Source organism: Poecile atricapillus, unplaced genomic scaffold, assembly GCF_030490865.1.
Source record: "Poecile atricapillus isolate bPoeAtr1 unplaced genomic scaffold, bPoeAtr1.hap1 scaffold_186, whole genome shotgun sequence".
NCBI classification, from domain to species: Eukaryota; Metazoa; Chordata; class Aves; order Passeriformes; family Paridae; genus Poecile; species Poecile atricapillus.
Window position 1 is genome coordinate 22,210 of NW_026709023.1, and position 19,072 is coordinate 41,281.

A 19,072-nucleotide genomic window follows, 5' to 3' on the forward strand; every position below is an offset into this window, starting at 1 on the left:
CTGGGGACACCTGGGCACGCCTGAACTCACCTGGGGACACACCTGGGCACCCCTGGACTCACCTGCGCACACCTGGACTCACCTGGGGACACATGGGCACCCCTGGGCACCCCTGGACACACCTGAACACACCTGGACTCACCTGGGCAGCCCTGGACTCACCTGGGGACACACCTGGGCACACCTGGACTCACCTGAACACACCTGGACTCACCTGGGGACACACCTGGGCACACCTGGGGACACACCTGAACACACCTGCACACACCTGGGCAGCCCTGGACTCACCTGGGGACACACCTGGACTCACCTGAACACACCTGTACACCCCTGGACTCACCTGCAGCGTGTGCTCGATGGCGTTGGGGAAGTTCTTGAGGGTGCAGATGGGAATGGCCTTCTCGGGGGGGTCCTGGCTGGAGCTGTAGGACTCGCTCAGGAACGGGATCACCCTCACCTGGGCACCCCTGGACTCACCTGGGGACACACCTGGGCACACCTGAGCACACCTGGGCACACCTGAACACACCTGGACTCACCTGGGGACACACCTGGGCACCCCTGGACACACCTGGACACACCTGGACTCACCTGCACACACCTGAACACGCCTGGACTCACCTGGGGACACACCTGGGCACACCTGGGCACACCTGGGGCACACCTGGGCACACCTGAGCACACCTGGACTCACCTGCAGCGTGTGCTCGATGGCGTTGGGGAAGTTCTTGAGGGTGCAGATGGGAATGGCCTTCTCGGGGGGGTCCTGGCTGGAGCTGTAGGACTCGCTCAGGAACGGGATCACCACCTGCACGTTGCCCTTGGTGCCCAACGTGCCCGACTCCAGCAGCGGCTTCCGGTAATAAACGCAGCGCCGGTCCATGTACAGCCCTGCCCGGGGTGGGGGGCACTTAGGGGGCAGCCCCAGGGCTGTGGGGGGCACTTATGGGGCAGCCTGGGGGCTGTGGGGCAGCCCCAGGGGGTGTGGGGCACACCCAGGGGATATAGGGGATCCTACAGTAACCACGGTGCCGGTCCATGTACAGCCCTGCCCGGGGTGGGGGGCACTTAGGGGGCAGCCCGGGGGGGTGGGGGGCACTTATGGGGCAGCCCCAGGGGTGTGGGGCAGCCCCAGGGACCCCTACAGGGATATAAGGAATCCTATAGGGATATAGGGGATCCTACAGTAACCACGGTGCCGGTCCATGTACAGCCCTGCCCGGGGGTGGGGGGCACTTGTGGGGCAACCCCAGGGCTGTGGGGGGCACTTATGGGGCAGCCTGGGGGCTGTGGGGCAGCCCCAGGGCACCCTACAGGGGATCCTACAGGAACCATGGTGCCGGTCCATGTACAGCCCTGCCCGGGGTGGGGGGCACTTAGGGGGCAGCCCCAGGGGTGTGGGGGGCACTTAGGGGGCAGCCTGGGGGCTGTGGGGCAGCCCCAGGGGATATAGGGGATCCTACAGTAAATGCAGCGCCGGTCCATGTACAGCCCTGCCCGGGGGTGGGGGGCACTTAGGGGGCAGCCTGGGGGCTGTGGGGCAGCCCCAGGGGCTGTGGGGCAGCCCCAGGGGATATAGGGGATCCTACAGTAACCACAGTGCTGGTCCATGTACAGCCCTGCCCGGGGGTGGGGGGCACTTAGGGGGCAGCCCCAGAGGGTGGGGGGCACTTATGGGGTAGCCCCAGGGGTGTGGGGCAGCCCCAGGGGACCCTAAAGGGATATAGGGGATCCTACAGGAATATGGGGGATCCTACAGGGATATAGGGGATCCTACAGTAAGCGTGGTGCCGGTCCATGTACAGCCCTGCCCGGGGGTGGGGGGCACTTAGGGGGCAGCCCAGGGGGTGGGGGGCACACCCAGGGCTATGGGGCACACCCACAGCTATGGGGCAGCCCCAGGGCTATGGGGCACACCCAGAGCTATGGGGCACTCTCAGCTATGGGGCACAGGAGCTATGGGGCAGCCCCAGGGCTATGGGGCACACCCAGGGCTATAGGGCACAGGAGCTATAGGGCAGCCCCAGAGCTATGGGGCACTCTCAGCCATGGGGCACAGGAGCTATGGGGCAGAGGAGTTGTGGGGCATTCTCAGCCATGGGGCAGCCCCAGGGCTATGGGGCACACCCAGGGCTATGGGGCACACCCAGGGCTATGGGGCACTCTCAGCTATGGGGCAGAGGAGCTATGGTGCACACCCAGGGCTATGGGGCACACCCAGAGCTATGGGGCAGCCCCAGGGCTATGGGGCACTCTCAGCCATGGGGCATTCTCAGCCATGGGGCAGCCCCAGGGCTATGGGGCACTCTCAGTCATGGGGCAGAGGAGCTATGGGGCAGAGGAGCTATGGGGCACACCCAGGGCTATGGGGCACTCTCAGCAATGGGGCACACCCAGAGCTATGGGGCAGCCCCAGGGCTATGGGGCACTCTCAGCCATGGGGCACAGGAGCTATGGGGCAGAGGAGCTATGGGGCACACCCAGGGCTATGGGGCAGAGGAGCTGTGGGGCACTCTCAGCCATGGGGCAGCCCCCGGGCTATGGGGCAGCCCCACACTCACGAGCGTCCACGTTGTCCAGCGCGTTGGCGACGCCGTCCAGCCCCTCGAAGAAGTCGTCGTCGTAGACGCGCTCGGTGTCCGGCCCCACGCGGTCGGTGCGGCTGCACACGCGCAGCGCCGGGTTCATCTCCCGCGCCGCCGCCGCCGCGCGCTCCGACTTCAGCTTCTGCAAATGGGGGAGGGGGGGATGGGATGGGATGGGATGGGATGGGATGGGATGGGAGGGGATGGGATGGGGACACGCCCAGGGACACGCCCGGGGACACACCCACAGGACACAGCCATGGGACACGGCCATGGGACACAGCCATGGGACACACCCCAGGGACACACCCAGGGACACGCCCAAGGGACACGCCCAGGGACACACCCATGGGAGACACCCAAGGGACACGCCCAAGGGACACGGCCATGTGACACACCCGTGGGATACACCCATAGGACACACCCAGGGACACGCCCTGGGACACACCCACGGGACACGCCCATGGGAGACACCCATGGGACACACCCAGGGACACGCCCTGGGACACGCCCGGGGACACACCCAGGGGAGACACCCAAGGGACACGCCCGGGGACACACCCACGGGACACGGCCATGGGACACACCCATGGGACACACCCAGTGACACACCCATGGGACACACCCAGTGACACAGTGACACACCCATGGGACATGCCCAGGGACACACCCATGGGATACACCCAGTGACACACCCATGGGACACACCCAGTGACACACCCATGGGACACACCCAGTGACACACCCATGGGACACACCCAGTGACACACCCATGGGACACACCCAGTGACACACCCATGGGATACACCCTGGGACACACCCATGGGATACACCCATGGGACACACCCAGTGACACACCCAGTGACACACCCAGTGACACACCCATGGGACACACCCAGGGACACACCCATGGGACACACCCAGTGACACACCCACGGGACACACCCATGGGACACACCCATGGGACACACCCATGGGACACACCCATGGGATACACCCAAGGGACACGCCCAGTGACACACCCATGGGACACGCCCATGGGACACACCCTGGGACACACCCAGTGACACACCCATGGGACACACCCATGGGATACACCCAAGGGATACACCCAAGGGACACACCCAGTGACACACCAATGGGACACGCCCATGGGACACACCCTGGGACACACCCAGTGACACACCCATGGGACACACCCATGGGACACACCCATGGGACACACCCACGGGACACACCCACGGGACACACCCATGGGACACACCCATGGGACACACCCAGTGACACACCCAGTGACACACCCATGGGACACACCCATGGGACACACCCATGGGACACACCCATGGGACACGGCCAAGGGACACGCCCTGGGACACGCCCACGGGACACACCCACGGGACACACCCACGGGAGACACCCAAGGGACACGGCCATGGGACACGCCCTGGGACACACCCACGGACACACCCAGTGACACACCCATGGGACACACCCATGGGATACACCCAGTGACACACCCAGTGACACGCCCATGTGACACACCCATGGGACACACCCAGTGACACACCCATGGGACACACCCAGTGACACACCCAGTGACACACCCATGGGACACACCCATGGGACACACCCAGTGACACACCCAGTGACACACCCATGGGACACACCCATGGGACACACCCAGTGACACACCCATGTGACACACCCATGGGACACACCCAGTGACACACCCATGGGACACACCCAGTGACACACCCAGTGACACACCCATGGGACACACCCGTGGGACACACCCAGTGACACACCCATGGGACACACCCAGTGACACACCCAGTGACACACCCAGTGACACACCCATGGGATACACCCAGTGACACACCCATGGGACACACCCAGTGACACACCCATGGGACACACCCATGGGACACACCCATGGACACACCCATGGGATACACACATGGGACACACCCATGGGACACACCCAGTGACACACCCATGGGACACACCCATGGGACACACCCATGGGACACACCCATGGACACACCCATGGGACACGCCCTGGTGAGCTCCGCCCCCTTCCTAACCCAGCGCTGCACCCCAGAAACTCAACCTTGAGATTGGCCGAGAGACTCAAACCCAAGCGATGACATCATCATTGAGCCCAAAACTGAACCCTCTGAAATCAAAACTGAACCCTCTGAACCCAAAACTGAACCCTCTGAGCCCAAAACTGAACCCTCTGAACCCAAAACTGAACCCTTTGAACCCAAAACTGAACCCTTTGAACCCCAAACTGAACCCTTTGAACCCAAACTGAACCCTTTGAACCCAAAACTGAACCCTTTGAACCAAAACTGAACCCTTTGAACCAAAACTGAACCCTCTGAACCCAAAACTGAGCCCTTTGAGCCCAAACTGAACCCTCTGAACCCAAAACTGAACCCTTTGAACCAAAACTGAACCCTTTGAGCCCAAACTGAACCCTTTGAACCCAAAACTGAACCCTTTGAACCCAAAACTGAACCCTCTGAACCCAAAACTGAACCCTTTGAACCAAAACTTGATCCTTTAAGCCCAAAACCCAACTGTTGACCATGGATGACTCAATGGTGGTGGCCTGTCCCCCCTGGCTCTGTCCCTCACTGTCCCCCTGTCCCTGTCCCCCTGTCCCTGTCCCCTCTGTCCCCTCCTGTCCCCAGGCTGACCGTGACGTCCCAGGGCCGGAACAGGAACTGGCGGTTGAGGTTGGATTTCTCGATGGTGTCCATGTCGGTGACACTGCCCCCTGTCCCCCTGTCCCTGTCCCTGTCCCCTCCTGTCCCCTCTGTCCCCTCCTGTCCCCCCCTGTCCCCCCCTGTCCCCTCCTGTCCCCTCCTGTCCCCAGGCTGACCGTGACGTCCCATGGGCAGAACAGGAACTGGCGGTTGAGGTTGGATTTCTCGATGGTGTCCATGTCGGTGACAGTGACACTGTCCCCTGTCCCTGTCCCTGTCCCCCTGTCCCTGTCCCCCTGTCCCTGTCCCCTCCTGTCCCCTCCTGTCCCCTCCTGTCCCCTCGTGTCCCCTCCTGTCCCCAGGCTGACCGTGACGTCCCAGGGCCGGAACAGGAACTGGCGGTTGAGGTTGGATTTCTCGATGGTGTCCATGTCGGTGACAGTGACACTGTCCCCCTGTCCCTGTCCCCTCCTGTCCCCTCTGTCCCCTCCTGTCCCCTGCTGTCCCCTCGTGTCCCCTCCTGTCCCCAGGCTGACCGTGACGTCCCAGGGCCGGAACAGGAACTGGCGGTTGAGGTTGGATTTCTCGATGGTGTCCATGTCGGTGACAGTGACACTGTCCCCCTGTCCCTGTCCCCTCCTGTCCCCTCCTGTCCCCTCGTGTCCCCTCGTGTCCCCTCCTGTCCCCTCCTGTCCCCAGGCTGACCGTGACGTCCCAGGGCCGGAACAGGAACTGGCGGTTGAGGTTGGATTTCTCGATGGTGTCCATGTCGGTGACGGTGACACTGTCCCCTGTCCCTGTCCCCCTGTCCCTGTCCCCTCCTGTCCCCTCCTGTCCCCTCGTGTCCCCTCCTGTCCCCTCCTGTCCCCAGGCTGACCGTGACGTCCCAGGGCCGGAACAGGAACTGGCGGTTGAGGTTGGATTTCTCGATGGTGTCCATGTCGGTGACGGTGACGCCGCCCTCGGGGCCACAGCCCAGCCCCACCATGGCGAAGTTCTTGAGCAGCTCGCAGCCGATGGCCCCCGCCCCCACCTGTGGGGACATGTGGGGACACTTGGGGACAGGTGGGGACACTTGGGGACAGGTGGGGACACTTGGGGACAGGTGGGACACGTGCGGACGGGGGGGACAGGTGGGATGATGACAGGTGGGGACACGTGGGGACAGCTGGGGACAGTTGGGGACAGGTGGGGACACGGGAGGTGACATTGGGGACATTGGAGGACATAGGAGGTGACACAGGTGACACAGGAGGTGACACAGGTGACACAGGAGGTGACACAGGAGGTGACACTGGTGACACAGAAGGTGACAAAGGTGACATTGGTGACACAGAAGGTGACACTGGTGACACACGAGGTGACACACGAGGTGACACTGGTGACACAGGAGATGACACAGGTGACACTGCTGACACAGGAGGTGAATCAGGTGACACAGGAGGTGACACAGGTGACACAGGTGGTGACACTGGTGACACAGGAGGTGACACAGGTGACATTGGTGACACAGGTGACACAGGTGACACAGAAGGTGACATTGGTGACACAGGAGGTGACACAGGTGACACTGGTGACACAGGAGGTGACACAGGTGACACAGGAGGTGACACAGGTGACACAGAAGGTGACACTGGTGACACAGGAGGTGACACTGGTGACACAAGAGGTGACACAAGAGGTGACATTGGTGACACAGAAGGTGACACAGGTGACACAGAAGGTGACACAGGTGACACAGGAGATGACACAGGTGACACAGGTGACACAGAAAATGACACTGGTGACACAGGAGGTGACACAGGTGACACACGAGGTGACACAGGTGACACAGAAGATGACACAGGTGACACAGGTGACACAGCAGGTGACACAGGTGACACAGGAGGTGACACAGGTGACACAGGTGACACAGGAGATGACACAGGTGACACACGAGGTGACATTGGTGACACAGAAGATGACACAGGTGACACAGGTGACACAGGAGGTGACACAGGTGACACAGAAGGTGACACAGGTGACACAGGAGCTGACATTGGTGACACAGGAGGTGACACTGGTGACACAGGAGGTGACACAGGTGACACAGGTGACACAGAAGATGACACAGGTGACACAGGAGGTGACACAGGTGACACAGGTGACACACGAGGTGACACAGATGACACACGAGGTGACACAGGTGACATTGGTGACACAGCAGGTGACACAGGTGACATTGGTGACACTGACCACGAAGTATTTCTGTGCCCCCAGCCTGGCCTGCAGCTCGGCGCCGAACACGGCGATCTGTCCGTCGTAGCGGCTGTTGCGCTGGGGACAACGTGACACCGCTGTCACCCGCCGTGACACCGCTGTCACCCGCCACTGTCACCTGCCAGGGGACACCTCACCCCCCCCAGGGTGACAACAGCCGTGTCCCCTCCCCCCCAGGGTGACAGCAGCCGTGTCCCCTCCCCTGGGTGACAGCAGCCATGTCCCCTCCCCCCCAGGGGTGACAGAGTGACAGCAGCCGTGTCCCCTCCCCCCCAGGGTGACAGCAGCCGTGTCCCCTCCCCCCCGGGGGTGACAGCAGCCGTGTCCCCTCCCCCCCCAGGGTGACAACAGCCGTGTCCCCTCCCCCCCCCCGATGTCCCCGAACGCTGGGGCTCTGACTGATGTCCCCCCACCTGGAGGTGACACCGCCCAGGGGTGTCCCCAGCCCCCCCAGGTGTCCCCAGGTGTGTCCCAGGTGTCCCCCCAGTGTCCCCAGCTCCCCCAGGTGTGTCTCCAGTGTCCCCAGGTGTCCCCAGCCCCCCCAAGGTGTCCCCATGTCCCCTCACCGGCCGGCACTGCTCCTCGCTCAGCAGACTCTCGCGGTTCCCAGCCCCCCCAGGTGTGTCCCCAATGTCCCCAGGTGTCTCAGGTGTGTCCCCAGGTGTCCCCAGGTGTCCCCAGGTGTCTCAGGTGTGTCCCCAGGTGTCCCCAGGTGTCCCCAGGTGTCTCAGGTGTGTCCCCAGGTGTCCCCAGGTGTGTCCCCATGTCCCAGGTGTCCCCAGGTGTGTCCCCAGGTGCCCTCACCGGCCGGCACTGCTCCTCGCTCAGCAGACTCTCGCGGTTCCCAGCCCCCCCAGGTGTCCCAGGTGTCCCAGGTGTCTCAGGTGTGTCCCCAGGTGTGTCCCCAATGTCCCCAGGTGTCTCAGGTGTGTCCCCAGGTGTCCCCAGGTGTCCTCACCGGCCGGCACTGCTCCTCGCTCAGCAGACTCTCGCGGTTCCCAGCCCCCCCAGGTGTCCCCAGGTGCCTCAGGTGTGTCCCAGCTGTCCCCAGGTGTGTCCCCATGTCCCAGGTGTCCCCAGGTGTCCCCAGGTGTCCCCAGGTGTCCCCAGGTGTCCTCACCGGCCGGCACTGCTCCTCGCTCAGCAGACTCTCCCGGTTCCCAGCCCCCCCAGGTGTGTCCCCATGTCCCCAGGTGTCCCCAGGTGTGTCCCCAGGTGTCCCCAGGTGTCCCCATGTCCCCTCACCGGCCGGCACTGCTCCTCGCTCAGCAGACTCTCCCGGTTCCCAGCCCCCCCAGGTGTCCCCAGGTGTGTCCCCAGGTGTCCCCAGGTGTCTCAGGTGTGTCCCCAGGTGTCCCCAGGTGTCCCAGGTGTGTCCCCAGGTGTCTCAGGTGTGTCCCCAGGTGTCCCCAGGTGTCCCCAGGTGTCCTCACCGGCCGGCACTGCTCCTCGCTCAGCAGACTCTCGCGGTTCCCAGCCCCCCCAGGTGTGTCCCCAATGTCACCAGGTGTCTCAGGTGTGTCCCAGGTGTCCCCAGGTGTCCCAGGTGTCCCTCACCGGCCGGCACTGCTCCTCGCTCAGCAGACTCTCCCGGTTCCCAGCCCCCCCAGGTGTCCCCAGGTGTCCCCAGGTGTCCCCAGGTGTCTCAGGTGTGTCCCAGCTGTCCCCAGGTGTCCCCAGGTGTCCCCAGGTGTCTCAGGTGTGTCCCCAGGTGTCCCCAGGTGTCTCAGGTGTGTCCCCAGGTGTCCCAGGTGTCTCAGGTGTGTCCCCAGGTGTCTCAGGTGTGTCCCCAGGTGTCCCCAGGTGTCCCCAGGTGTCCCCAGGTGTCTCAGGTGTGTCCCCAGGTGTCCCCAGGTGTCTCAGGTGTGTCCCCAGGTGTCCCCAGGTGTGTCCCCACGTGTCCCCAGGTGTCCCCAGGTGTCCCCAGGTGTCCCCAGGTGTCCCCAGGTGTCCTCACCGGCCGGCACTGCTCCTCGCTCAGCAGACTCTCCCGGTTCTCCTCGGGCAGACACTCGAGGGCGTCGAAGTAAAGCCACTGCGTGATGGGGGTGAAGCCACTGCGTGATGGGGGTGAACTTCCCCGACACCGCCTGGGGGGACACGATGGGGACACCGTGGGGACAACGTGGGGACAACGTGGGGACAACGTGGGGACAACGTGGGGACACCGTGGGGACACGATGGGGACATGATGGGGACACACTGGGGACATGGGGACACACTGGGGACACACTGGGGACATGGGGACACCATGGGGACACCATGGGGACACGATGGGGACACGACGGGGACACAATGGGGACATGGGGACACCATGGGGACACGATGGGGACACCACGGGGACACGATGGGGACATGGGGACAGGATGGGGACACGATGGGGACACCACGGGGACACGATGGGGACACGATGGGGACACTGGGGACAGGCTGGGGACACACTGGGGACATTGGGGACACTGGGGACAGGCTGGGGACACGATGGGGACAAGGGACAGGCTGGGGACACAGCACTGATCCCAGGGGACACACAAGTGACACACTTGTGACACAGGTGTCACAGGTAACACAGGGGTGACACAGGTGACACACACAGCTCACACAGGTGACACAGGGATGACACAGTGACACACACACAGTGACACAGGTGACACACACAGGTGACACGGGTGACACACAGGTGACACACACAGGTGACACAGGTGACAGCTCACACAGCTGACACACAGGTGACACAGGGGTGACACAGAGGTGACACAGGTGACACACAGGTGACACACACAGGTGTGACAGGTGACACAGGTGACACACACAGGTGACACACAGGTGACACAGTGACACACACAGGTGACACACAGGTGACACACAGGTGACACACAGGTGACACACAGGTGACACAGTGACACACACAGGTGACACACAGGTGACACACAGGTGACACACAGGTGACACAGGTACCTTCATGACCTCCTGTGCTGCCAGCCCCCCGATGAAGGCGTTGACCGGGGCCAGCACAGGTGACACAGGGGTGACACAGAGGTGACACAGGGGTGACACAGGTGACACACAGGTGACACAGGTGACACACAGGTGACACACAGGTGACACAGGTGACACACAGGTGACACAGGTGACACACAGGTGACACACAGGTGACACACAGGTGACACAGGTACCTTCATGACCTCCTGTGCCACCAGCCCCCCGATGAAGGCGTTGACCGGGGCCAGCACAGGTGACACAGGGGTGACACAGGGGTGACAGGGGTGACACAGGTGACACAGGGGTGACACAGGGGTGACACAGGTGACACACACAGGTGACACAGGTGACACACAGGTGACACACAGGTGACACACACAGGTGACACGGGTGACAGCTCACACAGCTGACACACAGGTGACACAGGGGTGACACAGGGGTGACACAGGTGACACAGTGACACACAGAGGTGACACAGGTGACACAGGGGTGACACACAGGTGTCACAGGTACCTTCATGACCTCCTGTGCCGCCAGCCCCCCGATGAAGGCGTTGACCGGGGCCAGCACAGGTGACACAGGGGTGACACAGAGGTGACACAGGTGACAGGGGTGACACAGGGGTGACACACAGGTGACACAGATGACACACAGGTGGCACAGGTGACACACAGGTGACACAGGTGACACACAGGTGACACAGGTACCTTCATGACCTCCTGTGCTGCCAGCCCCCCGATGAAGGCGTTGACCGGGGCCAGCACAGGTGACACAGGGGTGACACAGGTGACACAGGTGACACAGGTGACACACACAGGTGACACAGAGGTGACACACAGGTGACACAGGTACCTTCATGACCTCCTGTGCTGCCAGCCCCCCAATGAAGGCGTTGACCGGGGCCAGCACAGGTGACACAGGGGTGACACAGGGGTGATACAGTGACACACACAGGTGGCAGGGATGACACAGGTGACACACAGGTGACACAGGTGACACACAGGTGACACACAGGTGTCACACAGGTACCTTCATGACCTCCTGTGCCGCCAGCCCCCCGATGAAGGCGTTGACCGGGGCCAGGTCCCCGCTGGCCTGGAACGCCAATTCCCGAACCAGATCCTCGTCCAGATCCGTCCCCGGGGCCACCTCCCGGCTCAGGGCCACCACCTCGGCCGCGTCACCCTGAGGGGACACACGGGACAGGTGAGGGGACAGCAGGGACAGGTGAGGGGACAGGAGAGGGGACACAGAGCTGGGGACAGCCCCTTGTCCAGCTCCGTCCCTGGTGCCACCTCCCGGCTCAGGGCCACCACCTCGGCCGCGTCACCCTGAGGGGACACACGGGGGACAGGTGAGGGGACAGCAGGGACAGGTGAGGGGACACTGCCAGGGACCCCCAGGGCTGTCCCTCCATCTCTTGGGGACACCGGTGACATCATTTGGGGACATGGAGGCCACCAGCCCCTTCCCCACCGCTCGTGACCCCTCCCTGGTGTCCCCAGCTTGGTGTCCCCTCACCTGTCCCCAATGTCCCCAGTGTCCCCAGTGTGTCCCCAGGGTGTCCCCAGTGTCCCCAATGTCCCCAGGGTGTCCCCAGGGTGTCCCCAGTGTCCCCAGTGTCCCCAATGTCCCCAGTGTCCCCAGTGCTCCCAGTGTCCCCAGTGTCCCCAGTGTCTCCAATGTCCCCAGGGTGTCCCCAGGGTGTCCCCATGGTGTCCCCAGTGTCCCCTCACCTGGTGACGAGGCCGTGGGACGCGCCCGTGCTGTCGCAGGAATTGGTGCAGGCCCTGCCACGCCCGGTGCAGCACCGGGGGCCTCTCGGCCTTCCCGAAATCCGTCACCATCATCTCGGGCTCGGCCAGCGCGTCCCGCAACCGTTTCTGGGGGGGGACACCCGCTGTCAACCGGTGCGGACCAGTATAAACCAGTATAAACCAGTATAGACCAGTATAAGCCAGTATAAACCAGTATAAGCCAGTATAAACCAGTATAAACCAGGATAAACCAGTACAGCTCCACATAAACCAGAGCAGTCCAGTACGGACCAATAAAACCCAGTCTAAACCAGTCCCCCCCAGTCCCTCCCAGTGCTCCCAGTGCCCCCCAGTATCCCCCAATCTCCTCCCAGTCCCTCCCAGTCCCTCCCAGTATCCCCCAATCCCCCCACCAGTGCCCCCCAGTCCCTCCCAGTTTCCTCCAAGTGCCCTCCCAGTTGCTCTCAGTCCCTCCCGGTGCCCCCCAGTCCCCCTCAATCCCCTCCCAGTGCCCCCCCAGTTCCCTCCCAGTCCCTCCCAGTCCCGCCCAGTTACCCTCAATCCCCTCCCAGTTACCCTCAATCCCCTCCCAGTCCCTCCCAATCCCCTCCCAGTCCCTCCCAGTACCCTCCCAGTCCATCCCAGTGCCCCCCAATCCCCTCCCAGTCCCCTCCAGTCCCTCCCAGTCCATCCCAGTCCATCCCAGTCCCTCCCAATCCCCTCCCAGTCCCTCCCAGTCCCTCCCAATCCCCTCCCAGTCCCCTCCCAGTACCCTCCCAGTCCATCCCAGTCCCTCCCAATCCCCTCCCAGTCCATCCCAGTCCCTCCCAGTTCCCTCCCAGTTCCATCCCAGTACCCTCCCAGTCCATCCCAGTCCCTCCCAATCCCCTCCCAGTCCCTCCCAGTCCCTCCCAATCCCCTCCCAGTCCATCCCAGTCCCTCCCAGTCCCTCCCAATCCCCTCCCAGTCCCTCCCAGTACCCTCCCAGTCCATCCCAGTCCCTCCCAGTCCATCCCAGTGCCCCCCAGTTCCCTCCCAGTCCCGCCCAGTTACCCTCAATCCCCTCCCAGTCCATCCCAGTGCCCCCCAATCCCCTTCCAGTCCCCTCCCAGTCCCTCCCAGTCCCTCCCAGTGCTCCCAGTAGCACTCACGAAGTGGATGTGTTTGGGCATCTTGACCTGGGTGACGATGCCACCCCTCACGTAGTCCCCGAAGCCACTGGTGTCCCCAATGCTGAAGGTGTAGGGCCCTGGGGACACCGGGGGACACTGGGGGTCACTGGGGGACACTGGGGGACACTGGGGGACACTGGGGGTCACTGGGGGACACTGGGGACACTGGGGTCACTGGGGGTCACTGGGGTCACTGGGGGACACTGGGGTCACTGGGGGTCACTGGGGGACACTGGGGTCACTGGGGTCACTGGGGGTCACTGGGGTCACTGGGGGACACTGGGGGTCACTGGGGACACTGGGGTCACTGGGGGTCACTGGGGACACTGGGGGTCACTGGGGGTCACTGGGGGTCACTGGGGGTCACTGGGGTCACTGGGGGTCACTGGGGGACACTGGGGTCACTGGGGGACACTGGGGGACACTGGGGTCACTGGGGGACACTGGGGGACACTGGGGGTCACTGGGGGACACTGGGGGTCACTGGGGGTCACTGGGGGTCACTGGGGGTCACTGGGGGACACTGGGGGGTCACTGGGGGTCACTGGGGTCACTGGGGGTCACTGGGGGACACTGGGGGGTCACTGGGGGTCACTGAGGACACTGGGGGTCACTGGGGGTCACTGGGGGTCACTGGGGGTCACTGGGGGACACTGGGGGTCACTGGGGACACTGGGGGTCACTGGGGGTCACTGGGGACACTGGGGGACACTGGGGGTCACTGGGGACACTGGGGGACACTGGGGGACACTGGGGGTCACTGGGGACACTGGGGGTCACTGGGGGACACTGGGGGTCACTGGGGGTCACTGGGGGACACTGGGGACACTGGGGGACACTGGGGGTCACTGGGGTCACTGGGGTCACTGGGGGACACTGGGGTCACTGGGGGTCACTGGGGGTCACTGGGGGTCACTGGGGTCACTGGGGGACACTGGGGGTCACTGGGGGTCACTGGGGGACACTGGGGTCACTGGGGGTCACTGGGGGACACTGGGGTCACTGGGGGTCACTGGGGGACACCGGGGGACACTGGGGGACACTGGGGGACACTGGGGTCACTGGGGTCACTGGGGGTCACTGGGGGACATTGGGGGACACTGGGGGTCACTGGGGTCACTGGGGGTCACTGGGGGACACTGGGGACACTGGGGACACCGGGGGACACTGGGGGTCACTGGGGGTCACTGGGGTCACTGGGGGTCACTGGGGGTCACTGGGGGACACTGGGGGTCACTGGGGTCACTGGGGGTCACTGGGGTCACTGGGGGGTCACTGGGGACACCGGGGGACACTGGGGGACACTGGGGGACACTGGGGGACACTGGGGTCACTGGGGGTCACTGGGGTCACTGGGGTCACTGGGGGACACTGGGGGACACTGGGGGTCACTGGGGGTCACTGGGAGACACTGGGGGACACTGGGGGTCACTGGGGGACACTGGGGGACACTGGGGGTCACTGGGGGTCACTGGGGGTCACTGGGGGGCACTGGGGTCACTGGGGGTCACTGGGGGACACTGGGGGACACTGGGGGTCACTGGGGGACACTGGGGGACATTGGGGGACACTGGGGACACTGGGGGACACTGGGGGACACTGGGAGTCACTGGGGGACACTGGGGCACCCCAAAATGGGACCTGGGGACCCCAAAACGGGATCCAGAGATCCAGGGGACCCTGAAACAGGACCTGGGGACCCCAAAATGGGACCCAGAGACCCCAAAATGGGACACTGGGGACCCTGGGACCCCGAAACAGGACCCAGAGACCCAGGGCACCCCAAAATGGGACCCAGAGGACCCAAAATGGGGTATGGAGGGACCCCAAAAAAGACCCCCGAGTAGCCCCAGGTGAGAGGAACCCCCAAAAACAGCTCCAGGCACCCCAAAACCACCCCCAGACCCAGAGCAGGGGGTCCAGAAGGACCCCAGAAGGGCCCCCCGGGTTTGGGGCTCCCCAAAAACAGCTCCAGGCACCCAAAACACCCCCAGACCCAGAGCAGGGGGGATAAAAGGAGCCCAGAAGGACTCCCCGAGTTTGGGACACCCCAAAAACAGCTCCAGACACCCCAAAACACCCCCAAAACCACACCAGGGGGTCCAGAAGGAGCCCAGAAGGGCCCCCCGAGTTTGGGGCACCCCAAAAACGCTCACCCAGCACCCAGAAACACCCCCAGACCCAGAGCAGGGGGTCCAGAAGGGCCCCCCGAGTTTGGGACACCCCAAAAACGCTCACCCAGCATCCAGAAACACCCCCAGACCCAGAGCAGGGGGTCTAGAGAGGACCTCAGGTGTGTGGGAGACCCCCAAAACTGGCTCCAGACACCCCAAAACACCCCCAGACCCAGAGCAGGGGGTCCAGAAGGAGCCCAGAAGAGACCCCCGAGTTTGGGACACCCCAAAAACAGCTCCAGACACCCCAAAACACCCCCAGAACCAGAGCAGGGGGTCTAAAAGGACCCCAGAAGGGCTCCCCGAGTTTGGGACACCCCAAAACCGGCTCCAGACACCCCAAAACACCCCCAGACCCAGAGCAGGGGGGATAAAAGGACCCCAGAAGGGCCCCCCAGGTTTGGGGCACCCCAAAAACGCTCACCCAGCACCCGGATCTCCACGGGCCCGCAGCGGTTCAGCTCCTCCATCCCCTCCACCTCCGTGAAGGTGACGAAATCGCCCGTCTCGAAACCGTGCCGCGCCTCGTCCAGACAGGTGACCTCACCTGGACAGCCCTGGGGGGACAGGGACAGACAAGTGACCTCACCTGGACAGCCCTGGGGGGACAGAGGGGGTGAGGGGACAAGGATAGACCTGGGGGACAGGGACAGACCTGGGGGGGACAGGGACAGACCTGGGGGGACAGGGACAGACCTGGGACAGACCTGGGGGGACAGCAGGGGTGAGGGGACAGGGACAGACCTGGGGGGACAAGGACAGACCTGGGGGGGACAGGGACAGACCTGGGGGGACAGGGACAGACCTGGGACAGACCTGGGGGGACAGGGACAGACCTGGGGGGACAGGGACAGACCTGGGACAGACCTGGGGGGACAGGGACAGACCTGGGGGGACAGGGACAGACCTGGGACAGACCAGGGGGACATCAGGGGGTGAGGAGAGGATAGGGACAGACCTGGGGGGGGACATGGGACACCCCTGGGACACCCCCGGGGCACAGGGGAGCGAGGAGGGGACACAGGACATCCCCAAGGGGACATGGGACACCCCTGAGGGGACACAGAGGGGACACAAAGGGACACAGGGGGTGCTGAGGTGGCCTGGACACCCAGGAACCCCTCAGAGGTGACACAGAGGGGACACAAAGTGACACAGAGGGAACACAGAGGGGACACAGAGGGGACAGAGGGGACACAGGGGACAACACAGGGGGTGCTGAGGTGGCCTGGACACCCAGGAACCCCTCAGAGGTGACACAATGGGGACACAAAGGGACACAAAGGGACACAAAGGGACACAGGGGACACAGGGGGGACACAGAGGGGACACAGAGGGGACACAGAGGGACACAGGAGACACAGAGGGGACACAGAGGGGACCCAGGGGACACAGAGGGGACACAAAGGGACACAGGGGACACAGAGGGGACACAGAGGGGACACAGAGGGGACACAAAGGGACACAGGGGACACACAGGGGACACAGAGGGGACACAGGGGGGATCCAGGGGGTGCACAGGGGACACAGAGGGGACACAAAGGGACACACAGGGGACACAGAGGGGACACAAAGGGACACACAGGGGACACAGAGGGGACACAGAGGGGACCCAGGGGGGACCCAGCCACCCCAAGCCCCCCCTGGGGACACCCCAGAGCTGTCCCCTGTACCTTGGTGACCATGGACACCATGGCACTGAGCGGCTGCTCCCCGTTGGGGTCTGTCACCACCATGTCGTCCCCAAAGTCACAGAAGAGCTGCCTGCGAGGGGGGGTCAGCGTGGGGAGACCCCCAAAAGGGACCTGACCCCCAAATCCCACCCCAAAATGGATCCACCCCAAAATCCTGCCCCAAAATCCCACCCCAAAACAGATCCACCCCAAAATCACTGCCCCAAAATCCCTGTCCCAAAATCCCATCCCAAACTGGATCCACCCCAAAATCCCACCCCAAAATCCCTGTCCCAAAATGGATCCACCCTAAAATCATCTCCTCAAAAACCCCACCCCAAAAGGCCCCACCCCAAAAGGGCCCCAGCCCAAAATGTCCCTGCCCCAAAAGGGCCACACCCCAAAAGGCCCCACCCCAAAAGGGCCCCACCCCAAAAGGGCCCCACCCCAAAAGGCCACACCCCAAAAGGGACCTGCCCTAAAATGACCACACCCCAAAAGGGACCTGCCCTAAAATGACCACACCCCAAGAGGAACCCACCCCCAGCCCCACCCCAAAAGGGCCCCACCCCAAAAGGGCCACACCCCAAAAGAACCACACCCCAAAAGGCCCAGCCCCAAAAGGCCCCACCCTAAAAGGGCCCTGCCACAAAAGGCCCCACCCAAAAAGGACCCCACCCCAAAAGGAAATCACCCCCAGCCCCACCCTAAAAGGGCCCCACCCCAAAAGGCCACACCCCAAAAGAACTACACCCCAAAAAGCCCCACCCAAAAAAGGCCCCACCCCAAAAGGCCACACCCCAAAAGGGCCACACCCCAAAAGAACCACACCCCAAAAGGCCCCACCCCAAAAGAACCACACCCCAAAAGAACCACACCCCAAAAGGGCCACACCCCAAAAGGGCCACACCCCAAAAGGCCACACCCCAAAAGGACCACACCCCAAAAGGGCCACACCCCAAAAGGGCCACACCCCAAAAGGGCCACACCCCAAAAGGACCACACCCCAAAAGAACCACACCCCAAAAGAACCACACCCCAAAAGGCCACACCCCAAAAGGGCCACACCCCCATAAGGCCCCACCCCAAAATGCCCCACCCCAAAAGGCCACACCCCATAAGACCACACCCCAAAATGCCCCACCCCAAAAGGCCACACCCCAAAGGGCCCCACCCCAAAAGGGCCCTGTCCCAAAAGAACCACACCCCAAGAGGAACCCACCCCCAAGGGATGTACCCCAAAATGGGCCCCGCCCCAAAAGGGCCACACCCCAAAATGGCCACACCCCAAGAAGGACCCACCCCAAAAGGCCCCACCCCAAAAGAACCACACCCCAAAATGGCCACACCCCCAAAAGGACCCACCCCACAAGGGCCCCACCCCAAGGGCCCCACCCCAAAAGGCCCCACCCCAGCAGGCCCCACCCCAAAAGTGTCCCCGCCCCTCACCCGAAGAGCCCGCGCGTGTCGGCCACCACCAGTTTGATGCCGTGGCTGTGACAGAAATCGCCCACCCAGAGCTGCTCCTCCAGAGACGAGTTGGTGAGGACCACCACCTGTGGGGAGGGGAGGTGACACACCTGAGACACCTGGGGACAGCTGGGGACAGCTGGGGACACACCTGGAGACACCTGGGTGAGCCTGGGGACAGCTGGGGACACACCTGAGACACCTGGGGACACCTGGGGACACATCTGGGGACACCTGGGGACAGCTGGGGACAGCTGGGGACACACCTGAGACACCTGGGGACAGC

At 63.5% G+C, this 19,072-nt stretch overlaps 1 protein-coding gene across 1 annotated transcript in view; it reads right to left on the reverse strand.

Moving 5' to 3' along the window:
- The window catches only part of LOC131574237 (ubiquitin-like modifier-activating enzyme 1), a 48,426-nt gene that overhangs the window by 15,831 nt on the left and 13,523 nt on the right, over nt 1-19,072 (reverse strand). Inside the window, exons 6-16 of the mRNA XM_058828662.1 lie at nt 18,766-18,872; nt 17,317-17,407; nt 16,068-16,200; nt 13,449-13,546; nt 12,277-12,423; nt 11,562-11,725; nt 9,516-9,615; nt 7,535-7,615; nt 6,177-6,332; nt 2,562-2,727; nt 695-891 (exon numbers count right to left, since the gene is read on the reverse strand). Of these exons, the coding sequence (XP_058684645.1) occupies nt 695-891; nt 2,562-2,727; nt 6,177-6,332; nt 7,535-7,615; nt 9,516-9,615; nt 11,562-11,725; nt 12,277-12,423; nt 13,449-13,546; nt 16,068-16,200; nt 17,317-17,407; nt 18,766-18,872 (1,440 nt within the window). The remainder of the gene's footprint in view (nt 1-694; nt 892-2,561; nt 2,728-6,176; nt 6,333-7,534; nt 7,616-9,515; nt 9,616-11,561; nt 11,726-12,276; nt 12,424-13,448; nt 13,547-16,067; nt 16,201-17,316; nt 17,408-18,765; nt 18,873-19,072) is intronic.